The sequence below is a fragment of the Octopus bimaculoides genome, chromosome 7, assembly GCF_046866305.1.
Source record: "Octopus bimaculoides isolate indiv1 chromosome 7, ASM4686630v1, whole genome shotgun sequence".
In the NCBI taxonomy this organism is placed as follows: Eukaryota; Metazoa; Mollusca; class Cephalopoda; order Octopoda; family Octopodidae; genus Octopus; species Octopus bimaculoides.
Window position 1 is genome coordinate 56,291,144 of NC_142934.1, and position 15,066 is coordinate 56,306,209.

At 35.3% G+C, this 15,066-nt stretch overlaps 1 protein-coding gene across 8 annotated transcripts in view; it reads left to right on the forward strand.

Moving 5' to 3' along the window:
• Nucleotides 1-15,066, forward strand: part of LOC106881306 (splicing regulator ARVCF) — a 339,837-nt gene that overhangs the window by 285,981 nt on the left and 38,790 nt on the right. For all 8 annotated transcript variants that reach the window (XR_016242633.1, XM_089355327.1, XM_089355329.1 and 5 more), the window contains 7 exons: nt 467-548; nt 685-838; nt 4,228-4,378; nt 5,684-5,819; nt 8,334-8,427; nt 10,079-10,176; nt 11,707-11,951. Coding sequence is in view for 7 of the 8 variants with exons in the window: in XM_089355327.1 (XP_089211453.1) it covers nt 467-548; nt 685-838; nt 4,228-4,378; nt 5,684-5,819; nt 8,334-8,427; nt 10,079-10,176; nt 11,707-11,951 (960 nt within the window). In the remaining variant the exon portion in view is untranslated. The remainder of the gene's footprint in view (nt 1-466; nt 549-684; nt 839-4,227; nt 4,379-5,683; nt 5,820-8,333; nt 8,428-10,078; nt 10,177-11,706; nt 11,952-15,066) is intronic.

The following is a 15,066-nucleotide window of genomic DNA, read 5'->3' on the forward strand; positions in this document are numbered from 1 at the left end:
TTGGAGGATTTAATAAAATAAATCTAACTCATAATTTGGTTAAGTATTTGGAACATAACTTAAGCAAAGATTCTGAAGTAAAATTACGATGGGTGCTTTTAAATTTAAGTGTGGACCTTTAAAATGATAGATATGCCATGCGTTTTTCAATAACCAGTTTATCTTAGATAAGCTGGTTATTGAAAGAGGTATGGCATGCATGTATGTAATATGATTATTATTTAAACTATTGCATTCAAACTGATCAAGTTTACCACAAAGGCAATGCTCTTTGTTCAAGCCAACCATATTTGGCCTTTGGGTATTGCATAGAAACCTGTTTTCCTTTGTTTCAATATTTCAAAATTTTATTTGAACACATCACCATATGCTAGTATTTATAAATGACTGCTAGAAAAGATATAGTGTCAATGAATGCTAAAGGGTGATATAATGTAAAGTTTGAAGTGTGTTTATTTTAATATAGGAGAAAACACAGGTTGTTTTGGTGGTGCTGGGAAGAAGAAGAATTCTCAAAAAACTGAAATGAAAGCAAAGCCAGACCCCAGGTAATGTTTTGGTTGAATTTCTACTTTTTATGAGGTTTTGGTGAGAAATTGAATTCAGTCTTCATTTTAGTTTATATTAAATCTTGTTACTATGTTATGTTTGCTTATATTATTTCCTTTAATATTTTTGCTACAGCTCTCATAAATTAACACCTCCAAAAGGCCAAGAAATACTTTGGCATCCAGATATCGTTCATATATATCTTCCCTTGTTGGCTGATTGCTCTAACCCAGTAACTTTAGAGGCTGCAGTTGGTGCAATTCAAAACTTAGCTGCTTGTGATTGGCAGGTAAGAAATAATATTTCTTTTTTTAATTCTATTTCTTCACACAAATCAGAAGGGATTAAGGGGGTGGGGATATATACCCATTTAGGGAAGCTCTTAAAGTATCAGCCAAGTACTGGGGTTGATGTCATCAACTAGGCCCTCCACCAGAACTTCAGACTAGTAGAAAAAAAAATCTTTCATGCAAAGTATGTTGGGCTATGGAGAAATATTAGCTTGATTGGAAACAGGTGAGGGTTGATATCAGGAAGGGTATCTGGCTGTAGAAAATCTGCCTCAAGGAATTTTGTGTAAACCATTCAAGCATGGAAAAGTGGATGTGAAAACACTGATGATGATTAGAAAGGTTGGAACTTTTTAAATCACATCCGGTTAGATTTCTCTTTTTTGTCTCAGGCCAACTTTCTTCTCTTAGCTATGAGGAATATATAGCAACCTCCTGGACTTTTCTAGCACACCATTTTGAAATATAGAGTATTGATAAAAAAAAAAAGATCAAATAAACAGTGATTCAGTGAAAATCTATCGCAAATTAGAGAAACTTCAAAATAAGAAGTAGTCACAGTCAGCACTTGAGAGGTTGAGACCAACTAAATTTCATTGTTTTTAGTTTTTAACAGTGTACTGTGCATACATGGCTGTGTGCTAGAATGTTTGCTTCTCGGTCACATGGTTCCATGTTCAAGTCCACTGTCAAGTGTTTTTTACTATGGTTCTGGGTTGAACAAAGCCTTGTTAATAAATTTGGTCAAGAGAAACCAAAAGAAGCCTGTCATATATATGTGTGTGTATGTATAGGCATAGGAGTGACTGTGTGGTAAGTAGCTTGCTTACCAACCACATGGTTCCGGGTTCAGTCCCACTGCGTGGCACCTTGGGCAAGTGTCTTCTGCTATAGCCTCGAGCCGACCAAAGCCTTGTGAGTGGATTTGGTAGACAGAAACTGAAAGAAGCCCGTCATATATATATATATGTATATATATATATATATATATATATATATATATGTGTGTGTGTGTGTTTGTCCCCCCACCATTGCTTGACAACCGATGCTGGTGTGTTTACGTCCCCCGTAACTTAACGGTTCGGCAAAAAGAGACCGTTAGAATAAGTACTAGGGTTACAAAGTATAAGTCCTGGGGTTGATTTTCTCTACTAAAGGTGGTGCTCCAGCATGGCCGCAGTCAAATGACTGAAACAAGTAAAAGAGTGTGTTTGTGTTTCATTGTCTTGACATCATGATAGTTGTAAATGAGTGTCACAGTCATGCAAGCAGTGTCATTCATTTCCAATATTCTGCATGAATGTCTTGCCATGAGGAAACCGGTATAAATGTCTTGGTTGGAAACAGGTGAGGATTGGCAACTGGCTGTAGAAAATCTGCCCGAAGTAAGCTCCATCTTACCCATAAAGGCATGGAGAAGTGCATGTTAACTGATGATAATGTTGTGCTGCATTTCATTGTTTGTCTTCTCTTTCACAATTTATTGAATTCAAATTGAATAATTTTTATATGAAGACATTGTATGTATGTGTATGTGTGTATTTGTATCTATGCATGCACACACATACATATATGTATATATTTTGCTTTTGTATTTGATTTGTAAGATTCATGGTGAGAAAAATCTTGTGTTGAAACAGAGGTTGTTCTTCAGTATGACTGTTTTGCCAATATAAACACGTGCACTATTTGCATTTCCATTTAATTTCATTTATTATCACAGTAGAGTAGATGAAGGTATGTCACTGATGAAGCCTCAGACTGACAAATGATTGATTATTCAAATAGTTGACAATTTGATTGATAGTAATAAGTAAAATACAATCAGTGTATGTGTTATTAGAAAATTCACCTTCCCTCGATACAACAATGAGAACACACACACATGCACCCACATGTATGTGTGTATATGTATATATATATGGGAATGTTCTTCATATATATATCCAGCCCACTTATGTGTACCTTCCTTCATTGGGTACTAAACTCCGCTTGCGAAGACCTGTTTAGGCAAGTGAAATCGAAATCGAACTAAATTCGACAACTGGCACCCATGCCAATGTCGTCTCCTTCATTGGACATGAAACTCGGCTTGCAAAGACTTGTTGGGGCAAGCGAAAGCGAAATCGTGATGGCACCTGTGCCCAACGTCGCCTTCCTGGCACATGTAAAGACATTCGAGCAAGATCGTTGCCAGTGCCGCTGGACTGGCTCCTGTGCAGGTGGCACGTAAAATACACCATTTTGAGTGTGGCCGTTGCCAGTACCGCCTGACTGGCCTTCGCGCCGGTGGCATGTAAAAGCATCCACTACACTCTCGGAGCGGTTGGCGTTAGGAAGGGCATCCAGCTGTAGAAACTCTGCCAAATCAGATTGGAGCCTGGTGTAGCCATCTGGTTCACTAGTCCTCAGTCAAATCGTCCAACCCATGCTAGCATGGAAAGCGGACGTTAAACGATGATGATGATGTATATATGAAGAACATTCCCATTTAGAAACTTGGAATGGTAAAAGTTCAAATCTGTCACATAATTTGTGGTGATACAAAGAAGACATTTAATTTTACATTTCCACACTTCATCTAACTACAGGAGAATTTGAGCCAGTAATTCCTATGGGAATGTAAGCTGCAACAAGTTAGTCATTTATCAAAGAGAGAATTTTATCTCTTCTCTACTTAACAACAGAAATGGGTTTTATAAAACCATCACTGAGGAACCAACCAGACTATTGGATGTTGTTAAACCCTGCCGGTCACAATGTGCTTCCTCACATTGGTATAGCTTTTGAATGATGCCTTCCTGCTGGCTTTGTAAGCAGGCAGGCAGGTCCACATTCCCCATGAATGGTACACCAGTCCATCGCAGAATTACCCATTTCTAGTTGAATGGACTGAAGCAACTTGCTTTGCTCAAGAACACAATGCACTGTCAGTCTGAAAATCAAAACCATGATTTGGTGATCGTGCTTGGCCACACCCCTTCATACACATGCACACACAGACACACCAATACATATGTTTGTGTGTATGTAATATATATGTGTGTGTGTGTGTCACATAATTGCAGATTGTACTTCATCTCTGTTTCTTTATTCTCCTGTTCATTTTTTTTTCATTTGTTATTTATTCCCTTGTGACAAATAAGGAAATGGTTATATTTCTAATGAAGAATTTTGGCTTGTAGTATTCATCAGTGAATAGACTAATACTGTAGAATTGTGGCAAATTCCCAGCAAGCCAGGCTTGATTCCAAGCTGAGCTATTTCTCTTTACTTCCTCATGGCATCTACCATATGGTGATGGTCGAACTAACCATTGAGAGCTGTTATAAACATCGATGTTGTGGCTGCATATAATAATTTCTTTGTCTAATATTTGTCTATTCAGCCTGGTATAGATATCCGTGCTGCTGTTCGAAAAGAAAAAGGATTGGCTATCATAGTTGAACTGCTGGGTGTAGAATCTGACAAAGTGGTGTGTGCTGCTGCTACTGCCTTGAGAAATCTTGCCTTGGATCAAAGAAATAAAGAACTTGTTGGTAAGTTGAAGCTTTTTGTTTTAATATGCAGGATGTACACAAATCATAAAAGTACATCTTGTCTTTTTTAGCCTGGGTGGAAATAGGTTTCAACTCAAGGTAAAGTTGTTTTTGTTTTCTTAAGTATTTACTTTCTGAGAATGTGACTATGTGGTTAGAAAGTTTGCTTCCAAACCATGTCGTTTCAGGTTCAGTCCCACTTTGTGGCCCCTTGGGTGTCTTCTATTATAACCCCAGGCCAACCAAAACTTTGTGAGTGGATTTAGTAGACAAACTAAAAGAAACCTGTCATGTATGTGTGTGTTTATGTCTGCTTGTCTTTACATTGCAAGGTTGTAGTAAATTAGTGTCACTGTCATATAAGCAGTGTCATTCATTTCTAGATATTCTGTAAAGGCATTGTCCAGCTATGGGGAAATATAACCTTTGTTGGAAACAGGTGAGGATTGTTGACAAGGACATCCAACTGAAGAAAATCTGCTTTAATAAAGCTACATACAATCATGGCAAAGTGGATGTTAAACAATGATGATGGTTAGAACTGTTGGCTAATAATCACCAACAAACAGTTCTTTTTCATTCATTGATTTTTAGTTCCATAATTTCAAAACTTGCCATATCTTCCACTCTCCCTCTCCTTAGGCTCTCCTTTTCTACTTTATTATGAATCTTCCTGATGTACAACTTAAGTTACTGTACAGTAATACATGTTTAACCCTTAACCCTTTAGCATTCAGATCACTGTCAAATATAATCCTTATTTATTCATGTTGTTTTAAATTAATTATGCATTGTCTCGTAATTTTGAGATTTTGATGATATGACTTTATTTTTAGAATGACATTGTTAAATTGATGTAAGAAACCAGATCTGGCTGGTTTGAACATAAAACAGCTAGAATACTTTGGCTGGCTATCGCTGGTTTAAATACGAAAGGACTAAGCATTTAAACTAGCCATATCTGATTAAAATATTCTACTTATTTTATGTTCAAACTGGTTAGATTTGGCCTCTCACACCTCCTTCTCAATGTTATTCTAACGATTAAAATATCACATCATCAAAATTTTGAAGCTACGAGATAATGCAGAATTAATTCAAAACGATGTGAATAAAGAAACATTACATTTGACAGAATAATCTGAATGCTAAAAGGCTGAGAAAGTTTATAACGAACTGTTTTGTTGCTTTTTGGGGGTTTTTTTTCATCATTCTCTTGATATCTTTTGTTTGTGTGACATTAATTGATTTACGTATAAGTCATTTACAATGTGAAATAACTCCTGTATCTCTTTGTATTTTTAGGCAAATATGCCATGAGACAGTTGGTATTGAAACTACCTTCAGACAATCGGCAATCAGAAGCAACCACAGATGATACCATATGTGCAGTCATTGCAACACTTTATGAAATTATAAAGAAAAACCCAGATTTTGCTCAGTTAGTTTCCACAGCTACTTCACCAATTGTGTTGTGTTTTGTTTTTTTTTTCATTATTATTATTATTAAAGCAGCGAGCTGGCAGAACCATTAGGATGCTGGGGGAAATACTTAGCAATATTTCGCCTGTCTCTGTGTTCTGAGTTCAAATTCCGCCAAGGTCAACTTTGCCTTTCATCCTTTCAGGGGTTGATAAATTAAGTACCAGTGAAACACTGGGGTCAATTTGATTGACTAGTCCCTTCCCCCAAAATTTCAGGCCTTGTGCTTATAGTAGAAAAGATTATCATTATTATTATTATTATTATTATTATCGTTATTTAAAGGCAGTAGTTGGCAGAATCCTTATAGCATCCAACAAAATACTTAGTAGCATTTGGTTGCACTACTCCTCATTCTGAGTTCAAATCCCTATCATCATCATCATTAAGGCAGCAAGCTGGCAGAACCATTAAGCACACCGGGCAAAATGCTTAGCAGCATTTCATCCATCTTCATGTTCTTGGTTCAAATTCCACTGAGGTCAACTTTGCCTTTCATCTTTCTGATGTTGATAAAGTAAGTACCAGTCAGGTGCTGAGGTTGATGTGATCAATTCTCTTCAAAATTTCAAGTCTTGTGCCTATAGTAGAAAGAATTATCATTATTATTAATAATAAGATGGTGAGCTGGCAGAATCATTTGCACACTGGGCAAACTGCTTAACAGCATTTCTTCCGTCTCTTTAATGTTCTGATTTCAAATCATGCCAAAGCTGACTTCGCCTTTGCTCCTTTTGGGGTTGATAAAATAAAGTGCCAGTTAAGTACTGGGGTCAATATAGGGCAGCGAGCTGGCGAAATGCTTAGTGGTATTTCATCTGCCATTATGTTCTGAGTTCAAATTCCACCAAGTTCAACTTTGCCTTTCATCCTTTCAGGATTGATTAAATAAGTACCAGTTACGCACTGGGGTCGATGCAATCAATTTAATCCCTTTGTCTGTCCTTGTTTGTCCCTTTTGTGTCTAGCCGCCCTGTGGGCAATTAAGAAATAAATATGAGCAGCAAACACTCTTACATCAAAATTTGAAATGATTGTTATTATTATTATCATTATTCGGACAGAATTGTTAGCATGCTAGTCAACATGCTTAGCAGCATTTCATACACTGTATATTCTGTGATCAAATTCCATCAAGGTCAAATTTGCCTTTCATCCTTTCAGGGAAGATAAAATTAGTACCAGCTGAGCACTGATCAATGTAATAAACTAGCCTTCTTCGTGCAAAATTTGAGTCCCTTTACCTATAGTAGAAAGAATTATTATTATTAGTAGTAGTAGTAGTAGTAGTAATATTGAGCTGGCAGAATTGCTAGTGCACTGGGCAAAATACTTAGTGGCATTTCGTCCATCTTTACATTCTGAGTTCAAATTCCGCCAGGGTTTACTTTACCTTTCATCTTTTTGGGGTCAATAAAATAAGTTGAATACTGGGGTCAATGTAATTGACTATCCCCCTCCCCCAAATTTCATGCCTTATCCCTATAGTAGAAAAGATTATTAATATTATCATTATTTTTAAGGCAGTAAGCTGGCACAATCATTAGCACATCGGACAAAATGTTCGGTAATATTTCTTCTGGTTGTTTATGTTCCGAGTTCAAATTCCACTGAAATCGAACTCTGCCTTTCATCCCTCCAGTCAAATACTGAGGTGAACGTAATCAACTAATAACTTCCCCTCAAAATTGCTGGCCTTATGCCAAAATTTGAATTTGTATTTTTTTCTCTACATTTCTGTGAAACTCAATTGCTTTGATGCAGCAATTATTCTGGCTGAATCAAAATTCTCAGAACAATTATGGGATTGTCAGCCTTATTTTAAAGCAATTTATTCAAAATATATGAAATTCATGTGATTGTAAAACCAAATAAGACTTGAGTGGTGCTGATTGCATTTTATGTTATGTATGTATACTGTAATAGACCTCTCATCTGGCTTCCAGAAATCCAGGAACATTGTGTAATCTACTGTATCTTGTATTTAGTAAATAGATCCCCTATTTGAAATTGATTTATTTGCCTACAGTGTGTTAAAAATAGTTTTGTTCTTTACTTCTTTAATTGGATTGATAAAGATTAAGCAGATTCTGTTTTAGAAGTATATTAATTTGTCCAGATAGCTGTTAAATAAAATCCTGTCCTTTAATTTTCATCATATTAACACTATACTTTATACATAATATATGATATAGCTTGTTTTAGAAGTATATTAATTTGAATCTGTTATAGCTCTTTACTTTTCATAGTTTATCTTATATTTTAAATATATATTTAGATTGTCTCCAGAAAATCTTAAAATCCAGAAATTCAAGACACTTCTTAAATACTTGCCAGATAATAGGTCCAATGCTGTATTTGTATCTATCGTTAATGTGTATGTCTGTCTATTTGTATCTATCGTTAATGTGTATGTCTGTCTATCTATCTATCTACATATATATATAAATTTGTTTAATCAATCTACTTTCAGTTCACTATTAGCAGAAGGTGGAGTCAGCCGTTTAGTATCGATAACCCAATCCGAGGGAGCTTTTCTAGAAAAAACAGTCAGATATTCAGCCATGGTAAGTTTGTGTCTTCATTACTCAAATGTAATAACTGAGAAGACACCATAAAGACTTGATTCAGCAAATGTCAGTGTGATAAAATAACTCAAATGAGGCATGTTAATGTGTTACAATAAATAGCTTATATTTCAGGTAGAGTTATTCTATTTAGTTCCTTAAATATTGTGGTGCCGTAACTGTGGTTCCTCTAATATTGCATGGCCATGCCAGTAGTGTTAGGAAGTTTACTTCCCAACCAGCTGAGTTTTTTTCACTCATTCTCACTGTTTGGCACCTTGGGCAAGTGTCTTCTTCTGTATCTCTGGGCTAACCAAACCATAGTGAGTGGATATGGTGTACAGAAACTAAAAGAAGCCCTATTGTGTGTTTATGCTTTCTTGACATCATCTAATAGTTGTAAATGAGTCACCATCATACAAGTGGTATCATTCATTTGCAATCTTCCATTGAAACATGTCTGGTCATGTTACTTTGCTTGGAAACTGGTGAGGATTGATAACAGGAAGGCCATCCAGCTACAGAAAAATCTGCCTCAATGAATTCTGTCTTACTGGCAAGCATTGAAAAGTAGGTGTTAAAATAATAATGATGATGATTGCCAACTGGTCTCTCTCCAGAAAATTAGATTTTTAGTCATGCCATATTAACATGGCTTATGTTTTCTATTTTTTTTACCATTCCTTGTTTTATACTGATAGGCACCAAAGATCAGTGTACTCTCAGTTAATCAATCTGGTTTCTATTCCAAATTTGGTATTATCTTCAAAAGATATGAACATCACTTATCACCATTTCACTATACTTTTAATTATTTTTCTTCCTATTATCCTTAGTATAGTTCTTAAAAAATATTGTTATAATAAGAATAAATTGTCAACAAAATAATATTGAATTTATTCTGCTTTAATATGCTTTGGTAGGTTTGACTGTTAATTAATTCTCTGTTGTAAAAGGACTTTGAAACACTAGTGTTTCGACTTCACTGTATGTCTCATCAGTGAAAGCTACCCTGCCAGTTGAGCTCTTTATAGGAATCTACAAACAAATTATTTGTTGATGTGTGCTGATGTCTACCAAACTGATAATAATTCATAGGATGCATACAGAAAAACAGAAATCTAAACAATAATGTATCTATTAATCCCACATATATTTATCTTTCATGTAATCAGAATGAATGTTATTGCAATAGATATCCTAGTTATTTGTTCAAACTAACGTAGCTGCTTTGGAGGACAAATAGCTATGTTTAAGGTTGTCAAATTTCTACTATTTTAACTCTTTAGCATTCAGATTACTTTGTCAAGTGTAATGCTTATTGACATACATAGTTTTGAATTAATTATGCATTATCTTTTGGCTTCAAGATTTCAAGATTCTTACTATTATATTGTAGAGTAGGTGTGAGATGTTGGATCTGGCCAGTTTGAACATAAAGGACGCAGAATAGTTTGGCTGGATATGGCCAGTTTAAATGCTAATTAATGGGTTAAATGCTCAACAACTTAAAAATAAATGGACAGATATAACTTATATAAAGGAAGATTCAAAGCAAGCATTCAATGTTCTTCAATTTTGTTTTACTTTTTGTTAGCTGTTTTCCTTCAATGTTAACTTTATATATTTTTTCTTTTTTGTGTTTTTTTAGGTGCTTCACACTATGTGGCAGTTTAAAGAACTTAGCGGAGAATATAGAAAACAGGGCTATACAGAAACTGATTTTATTACAAAAACTTCAACTTTCAGGTCTCTCCACTTGAATTTTTGCTATTTTATGTGTGTGTGTGTGTGTGTATATATATACACAGTTGAATGTGCATGTATGTGATTTAATTTTAAAATAAGTTAATTTGATGTGAGATTAAATTCCAAGTTATAACAACTACAAGCTAATTTGGATCTCTTTATGCTGCTATTGCCATTCAGGAAAGCATTAATGCCAAATCTCACAGTCTCATTCTTCTTTCCCTATAAAAAGTATGGTTGATGCAAATATAAATGTTTCATAAAAGACCTAAGCAATTCTATTAGAAAGCATAAGTTTAGCAATTGGGTGACAATGATGGTAAACAAAACATATAAGAGGATTAGAATGCATTGGTCTTCAGATCAAACTACAGACAGTGTGAACTGGGTTTTTTTTCTCTCCAATACCAACCAACATTGGAAAATATTTCTTCATCATGTAAAAAGTTTTTTATTATAGCAATGGATTGAGCTGTGTGCATTATTGAGGCATGAGCAAGATGTGTGATTACTAGGTTATCGGTAAATGACTGATGACATTTCCCATGCTTGCTAGTGTCATGCTGTGGATCATAAAGCACAAGTTTTGATGCTTTGCTTTCCTGGTCCCTCATGCAAAGATGTCATTCTCTGATCTTGTTGGTCACTTTTGAAAGGTTTCCATAGAGGTGCTCATTGATCGTATGCTGTTTCTATATTGCATCCTTGTGTTGTTGGCATTCCGTCACTTACGACGTTGAGAGTTCCAGTTGATCCGATCAACGGAACAGCCTGCTCATGAAATTAACGTGCAAGTGGTTGAGCACTCCACAGACACGTACCCTTAACGTAGTTCTTGGGGATATTCAGCGTGACACAGTGTGACAAGACTGACGCTTTGAATTACAGGCACAACAGAAACAGGGAGTAAGAGTGAGAGAAAGTTGTGGTGAAAGAGTACAGCAGGGTTTGCCATCATCCCCTGCCGGAGCCACATGGAGCTTTAGGTGTTTTCGCTCAATAAACACTCACAACGCCCAGTCTGGGAATCGAAACCGCGATCCTATGACCGTGAGTCCACTGCCCTAACCACTGGGCCATTGCGCCTCCAATCCTTGTGTAGTAGCTATCTAAACTTATCTTTGTTCAGTAAGTGTCCATGTTTCATGACCATACTAGATCACTAACTCAATAATAACAAGGAACAGTCTGATTTTTGTTCCCCTTTTGGCAGTCTTGACTTCCATATTCTCTTGAGTTTTTGACACATTGTCCAAGTTTGTGCTTTTCTGACTTTGATGTCAGCATTGGAAATGTTTCCCTATCTACCAAGATACCTGAAACGCTCAAGTGAATTCATCTTTGATCTATTCATTGCTTGCAGACCAAGATCTTTGGTTTGGTTCAAGGACATGTACACTGTTTTCTTCACATTTGTGTTGAGATCAAGTGTATGTGTATATTACAAGCAAACCCAAGTCAATTTCTCTACAATATAACTGACTACTGTGTATATGAGATTTTAACAAATATCATTTATCCATTCTATAGGACCAGAAAAATGGAGAAAACCAATTCAAATAACAAAATTGTGAACAACACTCCAACAAGTACGCTGAATCGTCCAGTTTCTGGTCAAGGTTATGATGACAGCACATTGTCCCCAACACGGCCATTAACAAAGAACAGTGTTCCAGGCACTTACCCTCCCCGAGAGAACCAAGATGCCAACATGGGCTGGCTGCCAAAAGGCAGTATCTGTGAAAATGGCAGTGGTGGTGGCAGTGCTGGATCAGGTAATGCATGGCATTAATTTGTCCCTTTTTTATTTTTGTTGTAGTGTTTTTGCTTTGTAGTTATCAGTTCATCTTAAAAGTTTTTCTTGTTTTTTTTTATACCTTCTCGTCCTATCTATCTTTATGCACTATTTCAATGTTGTCTCTTTATCAAACTGTCTTCCTCTATGTATATATGCGTGTGTGAATATATATATATATATATATATATATATATATATATACACACACACACACACACACACACACACACACATAAAGTGAGAAAAAATATGAAAATTAATCATAGACAACACGTAAAATACACAAGATACAAACAAGGTTGCTGTAATTGACTGAGGGTCAAGGCAAGTTTGGTGTCCTGATGAACAGAATTCTGCACTTGCCCTCAGCATGCCCAATAACAAGTATACAAAATTAAGTTAACTCATAAAAGTAAAACAAAGGAAATCCAGGACAAAGTTAAAGAAAGATTAAAATTTTATTATATATATTTATATATTTAAAGTTTTAATTAGAAAAAAAAAAAGAAACTAGATCTCTACTTTCTTGGAGTGCTTGCACTCAATGTGGAAAAGAGGTCATTGGTAGGAACTTTCTATTGTTATTTGTGTAAACTGAGGGTGTACAAAAGATACAGTGTAATTGTGTGTAGGTTGGCAATAGGACTTTACATGCAACAGGTGCACAGGAATATTTAGTAGTATAAATGATATACAATCTTTCAGCTGCTCAGAAGGTTTGATAGAACATTACTTAATCAGTAGAGGAAGTGGGTGTTGCAAGAGCCATAGTAACCTAAGTAAGGATTGGGTGGGAAAAGCTTAGAAAACTATTGTCTTTGTTAGGTACAATATAGGGTATCTCTTTCTAAATGAAAGCTATTTGCATACAAAAACTGATATTGCATTGTAGTGAAACATGAGCCTTAGATATAGAGGATATGGGAAGGCAGGAATAAATGATTTGGACACGCTCTGCTGGATGTGTAAGATTACTGTGCTTGATTGACAAAGTACACATGAGCTGAAAGAGAAAATAGATATTAGAAGAATCAGTTGAAATGTTCAGGAAAGAAGCTTGCACTCGTACAAATATGTGAGGTATTGTAAAGGGTGATAGCTAGGCGAGAATGTGCATGACATACAATCAATGAAGGAGCCTATAGAAGAGGAAGAAAGATGAATTCAGATCTCAAAGTGCTGAACCTCATAAAAGAGATAATGATGGATTGTAACTAGTGGTGAGATGCTGTGTTGGAATAGGCCCAGACAACTATGCCAATGTGAAAAATATTGATGAAAATGATAACGATGATTTATTTCAGAGCTGTCCTTGCTTGGTGCATGACTTGGTTGGAAACAAATCAAGTACATGGAAGAATAGTCATGTTAGCCCTTTTGAAAAACACACTTATCTACTGTTATAGTCACCTCTTGTTTTATTTCTTAATAGTATTGTCAAAACAGTGTGTCATACATCTACAACCTGATCACTGTGTCACACAGCTGAATAGTGACAGTAATCTGGTCACAGATGTATAACAAAACTATTTTTGTCACCTTATAAAGAAATAGGAGTTAATGTAACAGTATACCTGTGTTTTTAAATGATTAACATAACTTTTCTGCAATATGATATATAGATATATATGTGTGTGTTTGAGTACATATATATCTTAAATGTCTTTATATTTTATTCAATTCCATCTCAGATGTTTAAATTTGAGTGGACAAAAAAATAACAAATTCTCATGTTTCTCGCAAGGCCTTTCTTTGTAGTGACCCTGCTTGAAATGTTTGAGTTTTTGTTTCAGTACACCATACAAAGTTTTTTATAATTGCAAACTCCTTTTGCTGTTCAATGACAGTTCCTGAAGAACTGTGAGTTTTTTTGTTCTCAGCTTTTGATTAGCTTTGATTGCAAGGAAACTATGGAACTCAATAAATGAAATAAAATGACTAGCATGCAAAAACACTGTTGAATGCCGTATAAATTTTCTTTCAAATTTTTAAGGTATGCAATTCATTCGATCCTGTTGCTGACATTGCATTACACTCTTGGGTGAAGATATTTAGTTCTTTATCCTTGTATTCCTAGCTTACTGAAAAACAATCAAAAATCCATATTTCTTTGAACACTTTATACTTTCTGTGTGGATGTTGCTTATTATGGGTTGAATACCTCAAAAAGCTTTAATTTTATCTTTAAGACCTTTTACTCTTATTTTGCCAATGGAAATATTTCATTAATCTCACCATCGTGTGAATAATTTTAAAAAAGTGTGTGTGTGTTCAGTGTATATAAAGCTCTTTTTTGTTTCTATACATAAAAATATAAACAAATGCAGTGAGTGTGCAGCTATTGTTTATCCAAGGTCTGCGTTGACCAAACAGATCGATAGTCAATAAATGTTCCAGCTGACCATCCCAGCTCTATGTATATCAGGGATGAGAATGTCCAATGTATTTTCTTTTGTAATTTGAGAGGGGACTGCCTTCTGTGTCTAGCAAATCAAATAACCATTTACAGGTTCCCCTTTTGGTACAAACATATTGTTTTTCATGCTAGTGTGCCTGACAACTCATTGAACTTTTTGAAACACAGAATAAAGAATTTAATTGTCTAATGGCTATGTTCTTTGTCTTACACACATCATATTTGTTAGGTTATTAGCTTTCTGCTGAAGAAGACCACTCCTCATTGAAATATTCTATACATTTAAAAAAAGCAGAGTAAATATTTATTTTATTATAGACCTCACAATGGACTCTGAGTCATGTTTACGCAACACATCTTCAGGTGCTGATTCTAACCTTTGACGATGTGTTTGTGAACACAAAACACTGTGCTCCTTGCAAAATGGATAGATATTTGTCATTTCAATTTAATTATTTTTCAGTTTGTAAATAAATAAATAAATATATATATTTCTAAACTCTGTCTTGAGTGGATGTTTGTTAAGGTAAAAGAACTTGTGAGCTTTATTTAGTTACAGTGTAGATCTATTTTTTCCTTTGCATTTTATCTTTTGTCTTCTAGTGACAAGGGGAAGCATGTCTCATAGATATTTCAACGGTGAGTCTTTTGCCAAAAGAATGTTTGCTTACTGTGT